Consider the following 24,995-nt stretch of genomic DNA (forward strand, 5'->3'; position numbering starts at 1 on the left):
AGAGAGGGGGTTTCACCATGTTGGCCAGGATAGTCTCGATCTCCTAACCTCATGATCCACCTACCTCGGCCTCCCAAAGTGCTGGGATTACAGGCTGTCTTAAATTTCACATGTGTTTATATTATGGACACATTAAACATCATTATGATGTTTATCAATGGCTGTTTTATGTGTTTAATTACTGAACTCACTTCTCATCCATCCTTAGATGGTAAATTCATGGAGGCAAGGAAATGTATCTTCTCCTGAGCCTTTATTGTTAAAAGTAATAATGGGTCTTGAAATCTGTTGATAATATAGATAATGCCTATTATACAAGCTCTTCATTTCATCACTGACTTTCTATACTGACATTTGAAGAACACCCCTGCATGTGCTGTGGCCTCTTCTATACTTCTGTGTCCTAAACTGTCTGCCTGGGTAACTCGTCTTTAAGACTATTACCTCCTCCATGCATGTATTCTTAGCATAATGCCAGGAAAATTAGAGGTTCTCCTGGGCTCAAGTTACTTGAATAATCATCAGAAACTTTTCTTTGAGTCTTTGTTGATGAGACTGCCATAATTTTATTCCACTTTTCTGGTTGGTAAGAAGGATCTAATACATAGAAGAAAACTTGCTTAAATGATCCCAGAAGGTTTAAATAGCTAATCTGTGATTATGTAACCACAAAAAACAAAGGAATCAGATTAGACGTTTGCTTATAACTTTCAGCACATCATATCTTCCAAATTTTCTATTATAGCTTTCTAAATTCTAGATTCTTTTGAGTTGCCTTATAATTTTGTTCCTTCTAGTTAATTGATATTTCTTGTTAGTTTTGTTCTAGCTAATCAAGGTTTTATTGTGCAAAAGTTAAAATCACATATTTATTCTAGTACTATTTTCAAGTCTAATTGGGTTATTAAGTAAAATGCATCTGAATATCTAAGCATAAAAGAAATAGATTTGCTATTACTTAAGGAAAGATGCCAACTCTATTTAAGACTCCTAGATAAATGCTTTTCTTACATGTAAAGAAATAGAAAATACGTAAGCTCCTCTATCATTTGTAGTAATAAAATTATTTAAAGTCCTTTTTTTAATAGAAGGTGAGACCTCACTCTGTCACGTAGGCTGGGGTTCAGTGGCATTTACAGCTTTGCTACAGCCTGGATCTCCCAGGCTCAGGTGATCTATCTACCTCAGCCTCCCCAGTAGCTGAGACTACAGGCACATGTCACAACACCTGACTAATGTTTTTGTAGAGATGGGTTTTCACCATGTGGCCCAGGCTGGTACTGAACCCCTGAGCACAAGTGATCACCTGCCTTGGTGTCCCAAAGTGCTGGGATTATAGGCATGAGCCAGTGTGTCTGGCCTATAAGCCATTTTAAGAAAAGTGTAACTGATATGAACTTATGAAACAAACTTTAAAATTACAAAATGAGATAAAGCATTTTGTTTTCTTTTTAATACAAGCTGCCATCATCTCATGGAGGTCTTAAATACTCTTATTTACAAAGGAACTTTTGCAAGAATCTTGAGGTTTTCATAAAAAAGATTTTAGTGCTGTAACTGCAAAAACATCCTGCTAAAACTACTTTATGTGTTATTGCCAGACAGCTTTTAAAATACTCTTCCCCAATTATTTAACAAAGTGAAAGATGAAGAATGACCTCGTTGGGAATTTTATTATGAGTTATCATTCATGTCTTGCTTAGAGCTTAGAGTTTTCTGTAGGGCAATATTGGGATGAAAATGGATACTAGGTGACATTTCATGTCAGGGATAAAGAGGAATGTGCACAACTAAAAGTAAGTCAAGGAAAAATGATCAGTTATAAACTTTTCAAAGGCCAGGGTCATAGCTTCTAAAGATTTCATATCATTACTTGTCAGGCTCAGTGGATGTGAATTCTATCAGTAGGTATCCAGTAGTTAACATTTGAATTAAATTGCATTTTTATATGTGATACAGCTGCAATTCTACATAGAGACTGGGAGGAGCTGGAAAGACCTGTGGTCTCACAATAGTGAAACAGGGAAAAGGTCTGTTTCCCCAAGGTACCTGACATTTTCATGCTGTCCACTATATCATCCAACTTTGATGAGTCTTCCCAGAATTTAGATCTTTAGTTCCTCAAATAACACTCCCTAAGCTCTTGACTATCTGCAAAGAAAGAAGCTGAATGCATGTGATATTGCTAGTGTTTGATAAGTTGAATTATCAGTGTCTTCCTATTTATCTTATCCCGACACCAACATTTTATTAGGACTATGATCATCTAACTCATCCCAAAGAGGGTAGAAGATCCTCTTAGTTACCATTACCAGAATGAAAATAAATGAGGGGTAAAAGTGTTGAGAAAAATTGGTGGATATACAGAGAACTCTAAATGAATGGAAAAGAAAGGAAATACATTTTCTATCCCATTGTAAAGGAAGCCATGGATTAGCAACAGGTTTTGATTTCTCCAGATTGAAGACAACTGGTAGATAAAACTGCAGAATATCCATGAGGAAAAAGTACACATATATGGACATATGTACACTTACATACACACACTTGATATTGGGCTAGAACAGAGCTTGATAAAGAATTCAGTTATTTCAGTGTCAACCAAAGAAATGTTCATCTGGCTGGAAGCTGACCAAGTACATAGCGGCTGTTCTACCTTTGACAGATGTTTTAGTGACCAAAAGGAAAGAGAGAGAATGGAACTCATCAGTGTCATTGTCATGTAGATGTGGAAAACCCAAAAGATGTTCCCAAATATGAATGCAGATTTATACCTTAAGTCTAAGTGGGTCAGTCATTCCTAAATCTAGGAGTTGCTCAGGGCTTCCTCTTGCCCTTTTTGTCCATTCCCAAATAGAAAGGGTACTAGCAAGGCCAAGAATGAGTTGGAAAAGCCCTGAGCACCAAGAGTGGAAACGGTAAAACATAGGGGGACAATGACATCTACTTTTACTGCAGATCCTAGGTCAGAGGGTGCACAAGAGACCCTGTAGCTTCCTGTGATCTTGTGAAATTCATTAGAACTGGAGGTTCCATACAAAATGAGCACTCTCAAATAACAAACAGGCAGCTCTTTCCTGATGTAAAAATCCCATACAGTGTTTGTGAACCAGTAAGGATTTGGGGATTTGTGAGCTCTGAAGATTTGGGGATTTGTGATTTAATTTCATCACAGCTAACTTCAGATATTGAAAATAATTAGCAAATACATGAATTTTAAACTTCAGATTCATTTCCAGACTTCATTTTCCAACTCTCCTACCACACCAAGTCTCTCACTGTTGTGCACACACACTAGGACTTTTCATGACTATGTTCTGTACATGCCTCAAGGCATCTTCCCACTTAAAAAGAAAAAAAATATTGGAAAACTCCTACCCAATCTTCATAACAGTTTTGATGCCTTCTTCTTAAAATTTTGAGCTTTTCTTTGCTCCTTGCTCTAAAGTTCTATAATTCTTCTATTCATACAAATTTCCCCACTACATTACCAACTCCTGAAATGAAAGGCAGGAATTACACATATTTTTATGTCTAGTGTCTCCACATTTCCTGATATTTAATTATTTAAAAATTAACGATAAGATATGTGAAAGAAATGCAAGGTAATTAGTATCTGAAAGGGATCAAGATATGCGTGTGTCTTTTATCAACTTTTTGGAGAGAATAAAATTTTTCTTTTGCCATTGACATGGAGTATTTTAAAGAACAGTTTGGTGGAAAAGTCTTTTACTTGAGCATTTGGAGACATATTATCTAGGTCAAACTCTGCCACTGCCTAGCTTTTTTGTCACTTGACTTTTTTGGGCCTCAGTTTCCTCAGCAATAAATCAAGGTGTTGCACAGTCCCTTCTGACATAAAAAAAGACAGTCATTTCTTGGTAACTGTCCCAGAAAAACTTCTTTTACCCAGAAGAAAGAAAACAACTTAGACAGCAGTCAAGACAAACTTCCTGAGTATAAACAGCCTCTTTTCTGTATTTATCAAACAGAAAATACAAACAAAAATAAAGCAAAAGGAAACATCCTCAAACTATAAGCAACCCTACTTTGGAAATGCAGTTCACCACCAGCAGCAGTGAGGAACATTTTGTACCCCTCTCTATGTAAAGATCAATCTTTTCAGGAGGATACTCTTGAATGTCATGTGTTATGTCGTCCTTAAGAACAGCAAATGTGAGTGTTACTCGTCTAAATTCAAGTGGCCTAATTCAGCTTTGACCCTTAAAATACGCCAGACTTAAAGCATATAACCAGAGTTTACTCTTGATGAGAGAAAGGCTTGACTAAGTAGTTGTAGGAGGTGCAGTTAGATTTTGTGCCAGAATGAATTCAGGGACAAATACAAAATAATCCATGATGACAGGTTTAAAACGTTGACCAGGTTGCTCATGTTTCCCATGGCCTCGATTGAGATTATACTCTCTCACTTAATTTTGTAAGATGTGAGTACCTAGGAATTACTATAACCTAAATGAGAAAATTGATCTCAGCATGAGAGGACTTGCAGAAATGGCAACTGTTTACTGTCAATCATGGACACATATGCAGAAGTTAGCATAGGAGGTTTAAATGTGAAAACAAGAAATTAGAGCTATGAGAACAGCATACAACTATAATTCCAGAAAGCTGACTATATTGACACTTTCCCAAAGATTACTGAATATTCTACAAATGCCACAAGAAATTTTCATTAAAAAAATTTTTTTTGTGACAAAACAGTATGTTACAAGCACATTTTAATTTATTTCTCAGTTTTTACTATCTCACATTTTCAGGAAGAATAAAAAGCATGTGAGAGTCAGTGTTTCTTCAGGATTTTTTTTTCTTTAATTATTTTCCTTACCTGTACAGTGGAAGAAAAGACTTTGGAATTTGTTAAGGTAATTAATTTTTGTCACCTTTGAAGTTATAATTGTTAAATAAAAACCCATTTAATATTAATGCAATTTACACAGCAGCATTGAAATTAACACAATGACTACTTTCCCCTACTGATTCTTGGCAGTTAGATTTCATCTCTTAGTTCTTTGTTATAAGTAGAAAGAATAATAATCAGATGTCAACGCTCATTGAATGTGTCTGAATTTATTTACAGTAGCAGCGACATTCTCATTTACCGAAAAGCAATGACTTGTGTTTTTTGATGTCAGATAAATGAGTTTTTTTCACAGCTAGTAACTGAGGACATACTGATTTTAAATTCTAGGCATGAGAGAGAGAGAGAGAGAGAGAGAGAGAGAGAGAGAAGTGTATGTCTGCCTTTAAAGAGTTTATATGTGATAGTAGAAATACATGTAAAACACCAGAATGTAAGCTTCCAATTACATAGTACGGAATTAAAGAAATCGAATATCTAGTATTTAGCAAAAATGAATGCACTTCGATTTATTTGGCTGTGTGTTTACCTGAGAGTTTATTGATATTGGCATGTTTGTGAAAATCAGATTTAGGATTGCCAGTGCCCTAAGCACCAGCTTAATTCAGTCTTCATTAACATTGGCAACTTTGATGTCCTGAGCTTTGTTCATTTACTAAGATGCTTTTGAGACCTGTCAAAATGACTTATACCCTTTTTATTTTTTGACAAAGTAGAAAGCTGAGACTTGGCTTAGATCATATAACTTCCCAAATGGATTGGAATTTTCTGGCAGGTCCATTTGGTGTTTGCCATCTCACATGACCTTAAAGTACCACAGATAATGTCTGGTAAGAAAGCCTTCAGCTCTATTTCCCCTATATTCCATGATATTCTCTGCTGGGCTGAGGAATCTAACTGTGATGCAATGTTCTCTGAGTCATACGATCTACCATCTCTGTACTTCCAGTAAATTCTATGCCTTTTGTACCCACAACTGAGGTCTGAGCAAAGTAATAGATTACGAATGATGAAAAGTAATAGAATATATGCTTACTGTCTCATGCCGAAGTTACTTGAAGTTTTAAATAACCTTTCATAAACACAACATTTCATAACTGGAATACAAAGTTCATTAAATCCTTTTAAAAGACAAAATTCCAATCAAAATATTTTACTATTAGAAAATATTTATTTTGCTACACCCCCAGGGAAGAGATAATCCTTTCAATTTCTTCAGAGTTTAAAAGTAACTTCATGGGAAATTTGAGTCACTAGTGTGATACAATCCCATAGTTACACAGTTACTGCAGCTGCCACTAATTGTAGAGTCTACAGAGAGTAATAGAGGCCTCAGTGTCATCTCCTAATGCTTGTCCTCTCTCTCACTGCTTAGGCAAATAGGGTTTCCTGGCTGCTCCAACTTTTACTTGGGATATTTCCTTAACCTATGACACTCTTCCCCCAAATATGGACAAGAATCTTTCTTCACCTCCTTAGGTTGACACTTAGTGTCATTTCCTCTGGAATGCCTTTGCTCACCACTCCACTGAAAATTGTACCCTTTTTAATGGCATCTTCTTTTCTGCTTTACATGTCACTGTCTACTACTCCACCATAGAAAGAAACAAAATCTTGACAAGCACAAAAATGTGAATGGAACTTAAGGACATTATACTGGACAATAAAAAAGAAGCCATCTCAAAAGGTTATATACTGCATGATTCCATTTATATACCATTCTGAAAATGACAAAATTGTAGGGGTCACCAGAAATTAGAGAAGTAAACAGAAGTTGTGACTATAAAGGGGAAGCAGAAGAGATTTTCTGTGTGGTGACACAGCAGTTCTGTATCTCAGTTGTGATGGTGGAGGTGGTTACATAGAACAAAAAATGTCAGAGAATCACACACAAAGCCATGTCAAAAAATAAGCATATGCAAAAACAGGTAAGACCTGTAATCGTATTAATTATATCATGCCAGTAAATTTTCTGGTTTTGATAATGCATTATTTTTATGCAAGATGTTACCATTGGGGGGATTTTGCTGTTAGGTAAGGAATACAAAGATCTCTCTACTCATTTCCAAATTTGTGTGAGTCTGTACTTAAAAGTAAGTAAAAATGAAATAAAATGTAAAATAAAATTCTCTCTAGGACTTACCACCAACTAACATGTTATGTAATTTACTTATTTATTTTCTTTTTCCTTTATCTCTCCCCACTATTATGCAAGCTCCATGTGGGCAAGGGATTCTCATTTGTTTTGTTCTGTGCTATATCCATGGCATATAGTGTAGAAGAAAGCTTACATAGTAAGCTTTTGAATAAATTTATGGATAGCTATTGAATAAATTTATGATTAATTAACCTAGTATTTTACATATAAAGATCATCATAACATTATGGATAATATCATGACCTTTGATTCTGATCCCAGGTCTGCTGTTATCCAGCAGATCTTCAGCAAATTACCTGAACATTTTATGTAATTCTCTCATCCACAAAACTAATAATGATTAAAAGGTTAAATTTTAAAAATCTCTCTGTCTCTGTCTCTCTCTCTCTCTCTCTCTCTCTCTCTCTCTCTCTCACACACACACACACACACACACACACACACAAACACACAAAGCTAGGGGAAATGCTATTTGAAACTTCTTGGAAAGAAATGCAGTAATATGCCTCAATGACCTCTACAAAATTAATAGCACTTGATATAGTGATTTATCAAAAATGTGGCCACATTTTTAAGGGCAATGATGATCATCACAACATTATTTATAATGGTGGGATATTTTAAATTAACCTAACTGTTCAATAACAGGAAACAAGATATGTTTTGGGGTATAAGGTATGACCTCATAATTTGGAACACTTTTCTGAAAACAAAAACCATAATTCATTTTATAAATAAGTAACTAATAAGTACAGCTATAATCTATAACTGAATTATAGATTTTAAATTTCTATTCTATATTAACACCATGACTATTAACAACATTTATTACTTAGAAAATCTCCCCTTTCATAGTATTTTTTATAAGATGCCTGTATTTTGCAATTACCTCAATAAATATGAAATACTTTGCTTAGAAATTATAAGAGAGAGTAAGTGAGCATCTCTGTCATTAATTGTTCTCATGGTATAATTCCATCTGCAAAGAAAATGTACATTATTAATAAAATGCTCTCCATCAGAATATGTTATTATAGAGGCATACATATTAAATAAAATTCAACTGCAAAAATAGTGCTGTTTAATTCTTTATATACAGAGAAGTAATAAAAGAGTGATATCCTCAAATTGAAAATTGCTAATGTTTGTATTTGAAATATTATGGACAGAATATTTTTATTCAGAAAGAAAAAATGATGAAAATCATTGTCTGATATTATTCCTAAGTTTAAGTGCAAAATTATAGGTGCATAACTAGTTTAAGGTGCAAAATTATGCACAAATAACTTAGATTATTTGTCTCTTTATGAAGATCAAAATTCACACTAATACCACTAGCTTTTCATCAGCCTGTAAAGTATCTCTTATTTTGAAACAATTCTCTTGGAAGAAGCAGAAAATGCATATTTTCTCCTCTGCTTCTCTGAAAAGTTATTCCATATTTGATACTTTTCAAAACAGATACCATTACATGGAATGAAGTCTACTGCTTTTGATTGAAATCTGTAGCAAGAAAAATCAAGGTCTATACAAGCTGCAACATTTCAAACTTGACATATTAGTTGGAAATTCACATCTATTTTTTCCTATGTTTATGGTATGATGTATTTCAGAGGTAAAATTGTAATCCTTCTTGGATTAACGGAAAACAGTGAAATTTAACTATTTCCACATAATTCTCCCATGCTAGATTTCTTTGCACAATGCCTATGATGGACAATTATCCTCCCATCTTTTGACTATTTCTAGAGAAAATAGGCTTGCTGACTTCAACACTAGGCACTATATTAATGAAAAACTAGTGTTAGGAGAGGGCTTCATTATGCTGAGCCAAAATCTGCCTTCCTGGCACCAGGGCCCTAGTTTTATGCTTAGAAATACATTTAATTTCTCTTCTCTGTGACAGCCCATCAATACTGAAGATATCTACTATTCTTCCTATATTTTGCAAAGTTTTCCCTTTACACAATTTCATAATTCCTTCATCACAGTTGCTAAATCTTTGAGAATTATGACTGTGTCCTATACAGCTTCTAATTGGTTATAGTATCCCAGGTGTTTCCCAATCAGCCCTTAGAACACTGACATATCTACCTCCTGTATCCACTGAGCAGCACTGAGCAACAGAAATGCAACACAAACCTTGCCTATGTAAGTTCATTTTTAGTAGCTGTGTTCATAACGAACAAAGAGTAACTGGTGAAATCAATTTACTAATATATTTTATGTAACCCAATGTTTCCCGAATATTATTTAAACATATAATGAATATGACATATAATTCATATTATATGTTTTTCTGTTTTTTATTAAGTCTTCAAAATCTGGGAAGTACAGTTTTTAACTCAATTTGGACTAGCCACATTTCAAGCCTTCAATAGACAGATGTGGCTGGTGACTACAGTATTGGCACAAGGTTCTAGGTAGTTTAATTTTATTAAATAAACTAAAAATTTATCATTGTTTTAAAAGTTCATGTGACAGCCGGAATTTATACTAAGCATGGCCAATAAGGTTACTTAAGTTAGTGTATCCGTTACTATCCTTCATGCTACTGAGGGACTGAGTTAGAGGGACTTCCCTGGTGGCTAGGGGCCTTTGTTTCTGCTTTCCCGCCTCTGGCAGGCTAGGTGGGACCTTTGTTTCCATTTTCCTGTCTCTGGCAGGCTAGATAGGGGCTTTGTCTCTGATTTTCCCACCTCTGGCTCTTGGAGGTGGGGACTCTGTGACTCAGGGTTGTAAAATAGTAGCCAATCTGGTAAAGGATTCAAGGATCAAGTAATCCAGAGGAAGTTTGAAAGAACACCTCTCATTGGACGATAACATGAAAGGGGAGGGAATAACTCAGGGGTAAAAGCTCTAGCCACCCGAGCCTGGTGTGGCACCCTCTCCAGGTCCCCTTCCACAGCGGTATGGAAGCCGTCATTGTGCTCTGCCTAATAAATCGCACTATCACACACTCTTTGGGTCCACGAGTTCTATTTGAATTGTAACACTCACCGCGACACCCAGGCCCTTTTCCCCATGCTTCGGGTTTAGGAAGATCAAGATCCTAAGTTCCAGCTATCTGCCACTCTGCTTCTGTGGTGGTTTAGCGGTTAGGACTCCTGGTTTTCACCCAGGCGGGCAGGGTTTGACTCCCAGTGTGGGAACCAGGGGATGCAGCTGGAGCTATTCTAGTTACACTACATTTTGGGAGCCTGATTTTTTAAAAATAAAATTCATGGTTAAATTCACTCAACACTGTTAAGTTTAATCATTTGAACTTAAGTCAGCAGTGCCACCCCTAGATTATCTGTAATCTTGATTATATAGATTATCTGTAAATCAACACTCTATTCTATCTTGCTCATTCAAAACTGTGATAAGTATACTTTTATCTATTTATTTAAAGCTTATTTAAGAGCATGGAATAAGAAACAAACAAATAATAATAATACATAATAATACAAGTTTCTGAAGGCTCTCATGTGTAATATCAATTAATCACAGTGCTCTGGATATGGCTATTCAGTCAGTTCCAAGCTATCTAATCTCCCTAATATTGAGAACTCTACAGTGATTTCCTGATGTATTATCCAAGTCCTCATGAAATTCACTTCCATTGTCTCAGGATCTATGCCAATGGAGAGAGCCATCAGTCATTCTAATCACTTGACTTTTATGGCCTCATGTGCTTCCTTCCCACCTGTAATCTCAGCTGTGCTTGTGTGACAAACACTAGAACGCTAGTGATGGTTTATGAGTTTCAAGGCTGTATCAAAAAAAAAACATTGCAGACTCTGCCTGGCTTCCTTCAATTACCCACACTGGCGGCAGCCTTAAGCCTTCCCATGAGGACACGGAAGAAGCCCTGTGCAGAGGTCCACATGGAAAAAACTGAGGCTCTCAGCCAACAACTGGTATCAACTTGCCAGCCATGTGAATGAGCCGCTTTGGAAGTATAGCTTCCAGCTCAGTCAAGCCTTCAGATGACTGCAGCCCCCACATCTTGCATCAGTCACTTCAGACCTCAAGTGGGAAAGGTACAGCCAAGCCCTTCTAGAAACCTGATCTGCAGAATCTATGATCACAATAAATGACTGTTATCTTACATGAAGTTTGGCAGATATGCATCATTATTAGGTGAACACAATAAGATCTTTTTACCTAGTATCATAGTAATTTCCTAATATACTACTGGCCATAGTATGTTTTTTGTTCTAGACTGTATACAGATCCATGAGAAAAAACAAAAACAAAATCAAAAACAAAAACCAGAAATGTGTCATAAGTAAGCTCAGGGTGCAATAAATATGTTTTCTTCCGTTTGATAAATTATAATACACTAATTTATTAAAATCTGTCTGAAGCCTTATAATACAGAAAACTGCTTAACTCACATTCAACCTAATATTTGCCAAATATATAGGGACTCATTTACTTTTGCTCCTATTGTTACTTTGTGGCATCCCCATGTACAAGGGGATTCTTTGCCAGCCAACACACCATAAACAAATATAATATTTTATTGTCTTAGAAATTTACCTCATGATAGTAAAAATAAATAACAGGCACATGCAGGAACCCACTGAATTAAAGAAGAGTCCATTTTCTTCATATAATTATATATATAGGTACCTATTCTAAAAACATGTCTCAAATCTACCTGTATGTTGTAAATGTATGCAAAGCTAAAGAATTGGGTTGGAATCTGCATCTTGCAATTTAAAGTGAGAACATGATATTATTTCCATAGAAATAAACTTCCTGTGAATAAATACAAGTGATGGAATGATGGCTCCATTATGTTTTACAATTAATGACTGCCTTGTATAGTAACAATTTTAATAAGTCTCACTAAACAACTCTTATATGGAGAAACTTACTTTACTCTACCACTTGCTAATTCTACTAATCTGTTATTCCTAGTGTAATTTTACCAGAGTAATGGAGGTAATTATTTGATATTGAAGATGTTTATTTTATTTCTTTAATAATAAGCTTGCTTTCTCAATGACTTGAGCTTAGATATCTACACTTAGTGAATATGAATCACAGAGCTTTCAGTGGTAAGAAGAAAGGAATCAGAATCTGCTAATATATCACATAATCTCCTATTCATAAATAATTTTATTTTTATTCATTTATGTTAGAAAAATCATTAGAGTCCTATAAAATAGCATCATGAACCAAAAAGGAACCTTAAATTCTTTCTGTTTACTGGGGAAGAATACATTTACATTGCTTTCTAGTGGGCATTTTAGCAATATGCATCAAGAACATTAATTAGTATAGAAAATATATAATCCAATATTCTCAAAAATTTAACAGATAATAAACAAATTCTCAAAAATTTAACAGATAATAAACAAAGACAGATATTTATTAGTGTTCATTGTAGCACTTATTTATAATAGTGACAGTGTTAATCTGTGTACTATCTATAAATATTAAAGAACTGAAGTTGAATAAATTAATTATGATATAACCACATGAAAAGATTGTAGAGCCATTAAAAATAATGTTTTTGAAAAATACTTAAGACAAGGAATAATGTTCATAAGTGTAATGTTCACAATAGTAAACTGTATTATACTATTTTATGACTTTGTCTATAAATGAAAAAAATACATACTAATGACAATAAATAAGACTTAGATGAAATAATCCAGTACATTAACAGTTGTTTTCTTTAAAAAAAAAAAAAAAGGGTGGATACAGGCACTATATTTATCTTCTTTTATTTTGTATTTTCAGATTCTCCATAATATATATTTTATTTCAAAATAAAAAGATGACATTTAAAAGTATGTTGTTTAATTAGTGATAAATTTATAAATATTAGCTTTCACAAAAAAATGTTGTAGATACTGGCTTCCAAAAATGTTTTTTATGTTCCCTCCCTCCCTCCCTCCCTCCCTTCCTTCCTTCCTTCCTTCCTTCCTTCCTTTTTTCCTTCCTTTTTGTCCATCTCCTAGGGACTTTTGAATTTTTGCCTTTACCCAAAAGAAAAATTCCAAAATTGATACTAACTTATTTTTAATGCCTCATTATCTCTGTGAAGTATGGAGAAAGCTAAAGAGAAAGACAGTTCAGCAGCAGCAGCTACAAACAAGAAAAGATGAGTATTCTATGAGCACTAGAAGGCAGGAGGATTTCAGGGTGAATTCAAAGTCCCGCAAGCTTGAACACAGTAACTTTCCCAGACAGTGCTTTCTCTGAGCTTGTATCATTTGAAACACTAGTGAACCCCAAATGTATGAATCTTAACAGCCTAGATAATTCTATGACCAGATTATGTACTCCCACAGAATTCTTAAATATGTATCTGTAATTGCAAAGCACTGAAGTATTAAGGTCCAGAATTTAATTAGATCATTCACTAGAGAAGTTACTTTTTAAAGTAGTAGTGCATGCAGGATGCATTTTACAGGATTGCTTCTTAGTTAAAATAGATACTTATCAGAAAAATAATTTTGTCCACAGAGCTGTAAAATAGTAGGAACCTAAACTGAAATGAAGGCATCTAACTGTAGAGAATAACAATGCCAATTTTTTGCAGAGCATCAAATTTAGAGAACAGATACTACTAACACAGCAGATGTAACCCAGGTACGATTGATTTGTTCCCTCTTTTAGACATGATTTAAAGGATCCATTCAACTATTACTCTTGCATTCAGAAAAAGCTAATTCTTATGCAGATTTATGTCCCATTATGCATACAGGACACTTCTAATTCTGCTGAAACAACAGTTTAATGAATTAAAGTTTGTGATCACAAACATAAGATGTGATAAGAAAGATGTTGACAATATAAAATAGTTAACTAGTCTATGTAACGTGGTATATTTTAAATCCAAACAAGGAAACTATAAAACTATAAATTTGTTTAAGAGGATTTTTTAAAAATCAATTTCTCCTTATTCATGTTTGTCCTTAAAAAAATGTGGTAAAGGACACTGGACTTTTTAAAGATGGCTTTAAAATACAATTGTTAAATAATTCCAATGGATCAATAATTCCAAATATATAGGGATACCATATAAAATTAAATAGATTTATTGGTTAAATTAAACATATTTATATACATGACTCAGAATACTTAAACAATAATTAAGTCTGATATGGCAAATGTCAAAATACTAGATGACAAATATTAACTGCAAATATTCTTATCATCAAGGTTTGTCACATTTTGGAATGCTTTCATCTTCTTTAAAAGTATTTTTTTTTAATTTTATGGCATTAAAAGACATTCCAGAATGATTATCTCATTGACGATTTTGAGAAACAGTTGCAAAGACGCAAATACAAAAATAAAACTTCTAACCACTATGTCTGGAGAAGTATATTAAGTCCTGAGTACTGAAAATCATATATGTAATATGTTTCACTTGCCTTCCAATTAATTAATTAGAAATCAGTTGATATGATTTCAAATAAATAGGAAAATAAAGTAAAATAGAAAAAATTTGTAAGGATACATTTCAGGACTTTCTGATAATGACAAAGTAACCGGAAAGCTAGTGACTTTGGAGTTAGAAAAAAAGAATTCAGTCCCAGCTTTGCAGCTGTGAACTGGGGTCCTGGAGCAAGTTAGTTAACATCTCTAATTCTTTCTTCTCTGTAAAATATAATATAAATAGCCAGGAAGTGGGACTTTCGGAGGTTTACATTGATAAACACTCTTCCATGGCAGATGCACTAAGTACCCAAAAAATGTTTGTGAGCTCTTAAATTATCGTTTTTTGAAATAGGTGTCAAAGAAGAGGCAGAGTAATGGATGGGAAAGACAGAGTGATCAGAGAAATAATCTATACAATAATGCATTATTCAGGTATATCTGTATTACAATCTAATCAACAATGGAGTGAACAAATTGTGATATGTGTAATGGAATGATATATCATAGCAGGACTGAACAATACAACACTTGAAAACTATGGATACATTTTACAAACTAATTATTGAGTAAAAGAAGAGATACACAACACAGCACATAGTGTATGAATTTACCTAAAGTACAAAACAGGCAGAATTAATCTTTACAAATGTAGACAGTGTTCTCCCTTGTGGCAAGTAGTAACAGGCTGGAGAACAGCAACGTTTCACTGCTTTGTCTGGGTGATGGCACCATAGATGTGTTTAGTTTATAGAAATTCATCAGGCAATCTTCCTGATATATGCAAGCTCCTATAGTTATGTTATACTTCAATATGAATTTTAGTATGAATAATTTGAATTTAAACATACATATTTTTCCAAATGCCATGCACACTCCACTACATCACCTACAATTAAAACAGATCAAGCCCAACCTTGAAGGATAAATTGGTTGCTAGAGCAGCATCCGAGGTCAGAAAAGAACAGTTGGACATTAAATTCAAGAAGAAATAATTGTGAAAAATGAAAGGAAAAAAGGGTAGATCAACTTTCTTAAATAATACTTTCTCTTAATCTTTTTTCCTGCACATAGTGTAATTCTGGTTGCTTAGCTCTCTTCTTAGGCAGTGCTCTTGCAGTTTAAGGAATCAGGTCCCTAAACCACTGGTTCTCCGTCTTGAACGTGCATCAGAATCTCTTAGACTTTCCAAACCACAGATTGCTGGGCCCACTCCTAGAGTTTTTGGTTCAATGGGGCAAGAGAATTTGGATTTTAAATATGTTCTCAGGCTATGCAGATGTTGCTATGCTGAGCATGTATATTGAGACCCATTGTTTCAGGAAAAAAAACAATAACTTTCAATTCTGAATCATATAGGTAAGTTTGGGATGTCTCTGTATTTTCACCAATAAAGGAAGAATAACATGAACTACTGCTGTGTGTTTAGAATTAAAGATGTAAGGATTAAGCATGTACAAGTAAAAACTTCAGCACAAAATAGGTGCAGTTTAAATAATTAGCTATTTGTATTTTTATTCCCAGTGTTTCCCTTTTCTGAAATCTGGAAAGTCTTCAATAGGTGGAAGAGACCAGTTCACTTAACTTCAATGGTCTTCAACCCTAGATGCGCATTATTATCTCCTGGGGAGTTTGTAAAACTCTGAAGCTGGGGCTATACCTCAGGCCATTTAAATCAGAGTTTCTTCAGGGGAAGGCCTAAGCATTAATAAGTTGTAAAACTCACCAGGCGTGGTGGCTCACGCCTGTAATCCTAGCACTTTGAGAGGCCGAGGTGGGTGGATCGAGGTGGGTGGATCACCTGAGGTCAGGAGTTCAAGACCAGCCTGGCCACTCTCCAGATGATTCTAATGATACAGCCAAGAGTGAGGATGACTTCTTTGTTTGTTTATTGAGACAGAGTCTTGCTCTGTCACCCAGGCTGTAGTGCAGTAGCCGATCTCAGCTTACTAAAACCTCCACCTACTGGGTTCAAGCAATTATCCTGCCTCAGCCTCCCAAGTAGCTGGGACTACAGGTGTGTACCACCACACCCAGCTAACTTTTTCTTGTATTTTTAGTAGAGATGGGGTTTCACCATGTGGGCCAGGCTGGTCTCAAACTCCTGACCTCAGGTGATCCACTTACCTCAGCCTCCCAAAGTTCTGGGATTACAGGCGTGAGCCACCGCACCCAGCCAACTGCTTTAGATCCACAGAAAATAACTTCTCCAGTAACACACAGAGCCTATAGAAATCAGTTGTTGATTGAAAGAAAAATTGTCTAAATTTGTCCTACACTAAATAATTGGCATTTATTTGCCTCAGACTGAGGACATTGCTAGGGAGGTAAAACTAAACTAGCTCTCTCAATCTACCATGCTCCTAAAAGAAAAATAGTGCTAGATCTCTTCATGGTTGCTTCCTCACTTAATCACACAAGGCTTGAAGCAGGTTAGTTATCACATGGCTTTCTCTTTACACAAGGCAATGATTCCACATAGTGAGTTTGAGGAGCACTCATATTTTCTTCTTCTTCATTATAGCTATGGGAAAAGAGGCTGAGGGTATATGTGATGCCCATGATTCAGGCAACATCCCTGTCAATTGTGTTATGTGGCTTCCTGATAATTATTCAAAAATGTTCTTTTGACGTCTACCCAGGTTACTGGCTATGATTGTACTTATTCATATAAAATATTTTTTCCATTATTTAATATTATAGGAAGATTAGCTTTAATCATTTGTCAACATAAAGAAGTGAAAATAAAATGGAATATCTATGATAAAAACATACAAAAGTAGAAAAAAATACAATTATACATTAATCATATTGATGGGCGTTTACTAAGCCTAGAGACAATGGAAACATAGCAAACTAAAAATAAATTTCATACCCAAATTCAAATTTAAGTTAAAAAAAATTAAAGCCTCTGCACGTCGTGATACCTCACGCCTGCAATCCTAGCACTTTGGGAGGCTGAGGTAGGTAGATTACCTGATGTCAGGAGTTCGAGACCAGCCTGGCCAACATGGCAAAACCCCATCTCTACTAAAAATACAAAAATTAGCTTTGTGTGGTGGCAGATGCCTGTAATCTCAGCTACTCAGGAGGCAGAGGCAACAGAATCTCTTTAACCTGGGGGACAGAGGTTGCAGTGAGCCAAGATTGTACTACTTCATGCCAGCCTGAGCAAAAGAGAGAGACTCCATCTTAAAACAACAAGAACAACGAAAAAACGTAAAGCCTCAATTGGTGATATATTTAAAGAAAGAAAAATAAAATGTAAAATGAATAAATGAATTGTACAAATAGATGTTTATTAACAAAATACCAAGACTAAAACAGGTAGATTAGTTATATAAATACATTATTCTCAATAAAACTAATAAAACTGAGAACACGTACTGAAAAGTTGTTTAACTGGATCAAAATACATAATAAAAGATACACCTATATGTCTATATATCAAGAATTTATATGCATACATATTTATATTTATACAGCTATAAATAAATGAATAAATACTGATACATTAAATTTTATTTATGACTATACAGGTATACACAAGGGGCTATAGACAAGGAACTGTGCCTGAGGAGTCTCTGTGGGACCCACATTTGATATACTTAAGCTGCTAGACTGAAATGGATGAAATTATGAGGGTCCTTGGAGGGTGTGAGGGCATTTTGCATGTAGGAGGGGAAGGAAACTTTTGGGGACTATGTTGGCAAGCCTTCATGATGGCCCCCAAAGATACTCAGCCCCTACTAGTCTTCTCCAACAATGAAACACAGCTGAATGTGTGACCAAGAGATTCTGTGAAAATGACAGTTGACATTCAAGGATAGGCCATCCAAGGAATTGAATCTCTGAATTACCCACACTAAAGTTCAGGCACTCCATCATGAGGATACTCCCACAGCCCCATAAAGAAGCCAATGTGGAGAAACTGGAGGCCTCATGTCAATAGCCGGCACCAATATGCCATCCATGTGCGTGATCCAATCTGGATGTGGTGCCCCAGCCTCAGGCAGGCTGTCATGTTACAGCAGCCTCAGCTGAAGCCTGGCCTCAACCTCATGAGAGATCTTGAGCCAGAACCACCCAGCCAAGATGATCCCAAACTCCTGATATATATAAACTGTGACAGAGAGTAAATGCTTTTTTAAAAGTCACTAAGTTTGGGGCAATTTATTAAGCAGCAATATACAATTAATACAGCTTTTGTGATGTGTGTGTGTTTGATTAGTAGGTAAGCTATATATAAACTAACAATTTAACAATTACTTATTTTTTTAAAAAGATCCAGCCCAGTGTTAATAAAAATGTAAACATAATAGGTCATACATTGCCTACCAGCTTTTCAACACCTAAAAGATTTTTTTTAAAAAGCAGAAATAAGTTTTTTAATATGCAACTTGAGACTTAAAATGTGATATACCTGGACTCTACCTCACACAATACACAAAAATTAACTCAAAATGGATCAACAAACTAAAGAAAAGAACTGAAACTACTAAACTTTTCCTGACTTTAACAATGGATTTTTAGATATGATAAAAAATCATATACAATATAGAAAAGAAAGATCAGAATTCAACAAAATTTTGAAAAATTGTGAATCAAAGAGTATCATCAAGAAAGTGAAACATAAACTCACTGAGAAGAAATATTTCAAAAATATGTATCTGCTACAACTCTACTATCTAGAATATATAAAGAACTCTTAAAATCAACAAAAAAGACAAAAATTAAAATGTTTTTTCAGAATAAACTGTACAGAATAAAATGTTCTGTAATTTTGGCTGAATCTACTATACAGAGTTTGTTTTTTTCTTTTTGAATTGTCAACTAATAGGCTAGCAAGTCTGAATTGACTGCTATCCCTCAAAGACTTAATGCTGCCTCCTTGAGGTTCTATGTTGCCTGCCTACCTGGAATGTTTTTCTATTTATTTTTATCTGTCTGCTCTTCAAAGCCCAGCATATGATTCTTCTCTGAAATGATTACCTTGAGTAAAAATTTTCGTTATTCTTTGATATTACCACTTATATGATACATAATATGATGTTGTATGCTGCGGATATAAATGTTTGTATCATATCACCTCTTCCTGGTTATAAATTTCTTAAAGGAGATAATTCAATCTATGTGACCATACCCACAAATGCACCCTGCTAATATACAGCCCAGGTGCCGCCATGTGCACCTGGGACATAATTAACAAATAAAATGAATAAATACATGAAATGATAGAAAATGGTGAAACAAATTTTCTAAAATGTATTTAAATGCTAGCATTCTTTCACTTCCAGTTACTTTGTCATAAAGCATCTTTATCTTCCTTGATAAGAACAAAAGACTCTAAGAATATGAAGATCGGTCCATAGGCATATGTTTGTATTGTTAATTATACTTTTATAAGTTTGTGCCATATTTTGTCTAATACTCAAAGTTAACCTAGTTTTATACTCTTTATTCCACATTTTAAAAACATAAACCTAAATTACAAAAAGTTATTATTTAAAAATAAGATGAAAAAGCAATTTGAGTTTCTGGGTTACAGAACAGTTATTAGTGATGCTAACCAGGAATGATCTGGCATGATCTAACAGTTTTACTTTTCATAGACATTTAACCAGCTTCCCTGAAAGCAAATAGTAAAAATTGTTCTTCTAGACAAACATTGACTGACTTGGACAATAATACAAAAGTTCTCAAACTAATATCACTAGTCTATTTAATAATTGATCATTTTTTACTATTTTAACTATTATCATTCACTATTCTTTATAAACTGTATCAGATTTGCATAAAACTATAAATGTTGAAACACATACCAAAATCTTCTCACCTCTTTCCAGTAACTTGTTTGAAGCATAAGATTTCAATGATCTTGCATAATCCATACACTTAATAAAATAAATTGAATATGAATTAAAAAACAAAAACAAAAAACGACTTTTGCAGCCTGGCATGGTGGCTCATGGCTGTAAGGCCAAGGTTGGTCGATCACCTAAGGTCAGAAGTTCAAGACCAGCCTGACCAACATGGCGAAACCTCATCTCTAGTAAAAATGCAAAGTTAGCTGGATGTGGTGATGCGTGCCTGTAATCCCAGCTACTCGGGAGGCTGAGGCAGGAGAATCACTTGAACCCGGGAGGTGGAGGTTGCAGTGAGCTGAGATTATGCATTGCACTCCAGCCTGGGCAAGAAGAGTGAAACTCTGTCTCAAAAAAAAAAACAAAAACAGAAAAACAAAACACTTTTGCCTTATTTTAGGATTTTCAAAAAATTACAGATTTTATGTTAAAGTATTTTATTTTAACATAATTATTTTCACATGCTATTGTAATAAATAATACTGGGAGATCACATAATTCTTCACCCAGTTTTCCTCACTGGTGCTATTTCACAAAACTATAGCTCAAGAAAACAACCAGGATATTGACATTTATATAATCAAAATAGAGAGAACTTCCATCTCCACAAAGATCCTGTTGTTCCATAAAATTTTTAAAAAGCTACTCCCATTTCCCTCCTTTTCTCCTGGAAACTACTAATCTCTTCTCCATTTCTTTAATTTTGTCATTTTGAGAATGTTATGTAGATGAAATCAGACAAACAATCATATTTTGGAACCGTTTTTTTTTTTTTTTCACTTGGCATAATTTTGAACTTGTTCCATAAAATTAAAAAAGCTGCTCTCATTTTCCTTCTTTTCTCCTAGAAACTACTAATCTCTTCTCCATTTCTTTAATTTTGTCATTTTGAGACTCTTATGTAGATGAAATCATAAAAACAGTCATATTTTGGGACTTTCTTTTTCACCTGGCATAATTCTGAAGATTTATTCAGGTTGCTGTCTATATCAAAAGCCCATTCCTTTTTATTGCTGAAAATTTATTTCAAGACATGAATATACCACAGTTTGTCTAGCCATTCACCCTTTGAAGAACATCTGGACTGTCTCGGTTTTTGACTATTATAAATATAAAGCTGTGGCAAATATTCTCATACAGGTTTTTGTGTGAATGTTATTTTTTATTTATCTGGAATAAATGCCCTGAAGCACTTGCCTAGGGAAATCTAATTGTTGGGTCAGATGGTGGTATATGCTTAGTTTTTAGGGAAACTATAAAAATATCTTCCTAAGTAGCTATACCATTATACATTCCAACAGCAATATATGAAAGATCTCGTTTCTCTGCATGCTTGCCACCATTTGGAACTGTCACTTTAAAAAAAAAAAAGAAAGAAAAAAAAAACATTCTGATAAATTTGTAGTGATATTCTATTGTAGTTTCAATTTGCGTTTACTTGGCTAGAAATGTTAAAATATTATCATGTACTTATTTGCCATCTGTAAATCTTTAGTGAAATGTTTCTTCATGTCTGGGCCTACTTTCTGATTACATAGTTGTGTTTTTGCTATAGTTGTTTTTAACTGTTCAGTTTAAAGAATTCTTTATATTTGATTGTTGGTCCTTTGTCAAACATGGGAATTTCAAATATTTTCTTCTAGACTGTAACTTGTATTTTTAGCCCCAAAACAGGGTCTATCATAAAACAATAATTTATCCTGCTATGAAATGTGTTTTTGGTATGCATTTTTAGAAATCTTGGCTGGGCATGATGGCTCTCGCCTGTAATCCCAGCACTTTGAGAGGCCGTGGTGGGCAGATCATGAGGTCAGGAGTTCAAGACCAGTCAGATCAACGTAGTGAAACTCTGTGTCTACTAAAACTACAAAAAATGGGCCACGCATGGCGGCGGGCACCTGTAATCCCAGCTACTTGGGAGACTGAGGCAGGAGAATTGCTTGAACCCAGGAGGCGGAGGTTGCAGCGAGCTGAGATTACGCCATTGCACTCCAGCCTAAGTGACAGTGCTAGACTCTGTTTCAGAAACAAACAAAAAAATAAACAAACACTCTTGCCCTAGCCTTAAATCCCAAAGATGTTTTTCTAAAAGTTTTAATGATTTACACTTTACATTTAAAAGCATGATCCATTCTGAGTTTGTATAAGGTGTGTGACTTAAGCCAATATGATGCTTTTGTTTTTTGTAGGCTTTTTGTTTTTATTTTTTGCCTATGGATATCTCATTGTTCTGGCACTAGTCATTGAAAAGGCTGTCCTCCATTAAATTGTTTGTGCACCTTTGCCAAGAATCTATTAGGCATAGTTGTGAGGGCCTATTTCTGGGTTCTCTCTTCTCTTCCTTTGACCTATGTGTCCTACTGCCAGATTCAGTCTTCATTACAATAACTCCCCAAACCTGATTTTTTAAGGTTCATGATCAGTTTAATATATCAGACTTTTCAAGCTTAAATTACTTAGATAAACAATATTATGTTAAAAACTTTCTAGTATATTATAATATTTTTGTTTATAAAATTCAAGTATTTTTCTTACTATAACATATGATTTACAAAATCCAAATGAATAAAGATAACCCAAAGCAAAAGATAAGGAAACATGCCAATATCTATAATATGAAAAGATGCCTTTGACTAAAATCCCCATCTTTTACAGCATAAATTACTTTTAGTCAAAAAATATAATGTAAAAAATACAGCACATGTATATTCCAAAAGACTAAAACCATCAAATAGCAGTTCTTTAGAACTGTGAAATTCCATGTGTTCAAAAGGCTTTAAAAGCATTATGTGAGACTTCCTGCCTTAAGTCTATAAATTTTTATTGTTCATTTTGAAGCTCATAAACTTCCTTGAATGATTTCCAATCATTTATTCTTTACAGATACTAATCTGCTGACTTGCCTTTCCAACATTTACTTTACTTTTTAACTGTGCAAATGATATCTAAGTACGAAATACTCAACAACTATACATATAGCTCTAATTGTGTTTTAGGGCTCACATGGAATAAGGAAACATTAATTTCAATTGCAACGTTTTATTTCTTCAGAATTAATTTATTGGCTTTCCCCATTTGCAAAATTTTCTGTAACCCCAAACTGACATTCAAATACCGCTAAAGAATCCATTGACTACAATCTGAATCAATTTTTTCAGCAGCTTCCTTCCCAATATACACATTTGAAGCTCAAGACACAGCGACTAGAAAAGTCTCTGATCTGTATGCACATGAAACTCTCAAGTATATAGTAAGGCTTATCCTGAAACTTTCACAAGCCCGCATTTGTTGCATTTGCTAAACTCTGCCACATTCTCCCTTGCCAAGAGATGGACTTGGGTCAGCACAGGCACATGGCCCAATTATTTGATAGCCAGCTATGAAAGACATTTGGACATTATCTTCAAACATCTTTTGTGCAAAGTAGTCATTACTGTACTCCTGTAGTTACTGGATATGCCAGATTTTGCTTAGGTGAGTTATAGCTGAGCAAAATTATGAATTGTCACTTCAATGCATCACAAAGAAAACTATTCTCAAAGATCATTCCTTTACCTGTTTGACGTCATATGCCAGAAGGACATATTTTAAATCTGGTGAAACTGAATGTCTTGATGCTTTGAAGGTTACCTAGACAAAGAAAAAAAAACAAACAAACAGTTATCTTTAAAAGCTTTTTAACATGAATTTGGAGTATAAATGTAAAAAAAAAAAACAATTCTCATAGCACTACAAAATGGCATTCACATATCTTTTATATTGTATATATATTTGCATGTATGTATGTATGAGTATCAGATGAATATAAAAGCTCAAACAGGACATATTAGACATTTCAGTAAGACAGCATTTGCTAATATATTTTTCTATATGTTAGCTCTTAAAGAATGCTAAAATTTTCGTTACTTAAAAAATTCAAAGGCCCACTGAAATTCCTACGTAACCAAAATGCTTTTATATTTGCATGCTAGATTAATGAAAAGGAAAAGAAGTATTGACATTCTGTTTGTAATAATTTTCCGTCACTATTTTTGTATTCTTAGTGGTGGAATGTTTATATTTAAAGAAGATACTAACATTCAAGACAGACTCTCTTTAAAGGAAATACCCAGGGTGAAACAGATTAAAACACAAATACGTAACATTGCATTTGATGTAAAAACTATTGCACTGTGCTTGACTAATCTTGAGCCTATAATAGAAAAATTGAACAAATTTGATGATAGAGGAATTTAAACTACACAATGAAACATAAATACAATCAATGTAGAGAAAATATTTCATTTGAAATAGAGATATTTGTTTAATTCATATCTAAAGAAAGGGCAAGCACATTGAGTTGATGTATCAAAAATCTCCAAAATATAAACAAAAAACCACAAAATGAATTATATAAAATGTTAAGCAAAATAGATACTTTGCATGGTATTTGCAGAGAAATACATGCATAAACATTTGTTTATACTACCTTATGGTAGTATAGTTTTCATAAGACAGCTCTCTATAAAGTTCCAAAAAGTGTGAAGCCAGAGTTTCTTTGTTTTGTTTGGCTTGTTTGTTTGTTTTACATGGGGACTTCAAAACACAATGGATAGGATAAGAAACTCAGACTATTTTGGCTTTTGTTGTCAATGCTTTTGGTGTTTTGGTCATGAAGTCCTTGCCTACACCTATGTCCTGAATGGTTTTGCCTAGATTTTCTTCTAGG

At 34.3% G+C, this 24,995-nt stretch overlaps 1 protein-coding gene across 3 annotated transcripts in view; it reads right to left on the reverse strand.

Annotated features, from left to right (window-relative positions):
* The window catches only part of DPP10 (dipeptidyl peptidase like 10), a 1,448,345-nt gene that overhangs the window by 290,877 nt on the left and 1,132,473 nt on the right, over window positions 1–24,995 (reverse strand). For all 3 annotated transcript variants that reach the window (XM_017536067.2, XM_017536066.2, XM_017536068.2), the window contains exon 5: window positions 23,843–23,917. In XM_017536067.2, coding sequence (XP_017391556.1) covers window positions 23,843–23,917 — 75 coding nt within the window. The remainder of the gene's footprint in view (window positions 1–23,842; window positions 23,918–24,995) is intronic.

This window comes from Cebus imitator, unplaced genomic scaffold (genome assembly GCF_001604975.1).
Source record: "Cebus imitator isolate Cc_AM_T3 unplaced genomic scaffold, Cebus_imitator-1.0 Scaffold95, whole genome shotgun sequence".
In the NCBI taxonomy this organism is placed as follows: Eukaryota; Metazoa; Chordata; class Mammalia; order Primates; family Cebidae; genus Cebus; species Cebus imitator.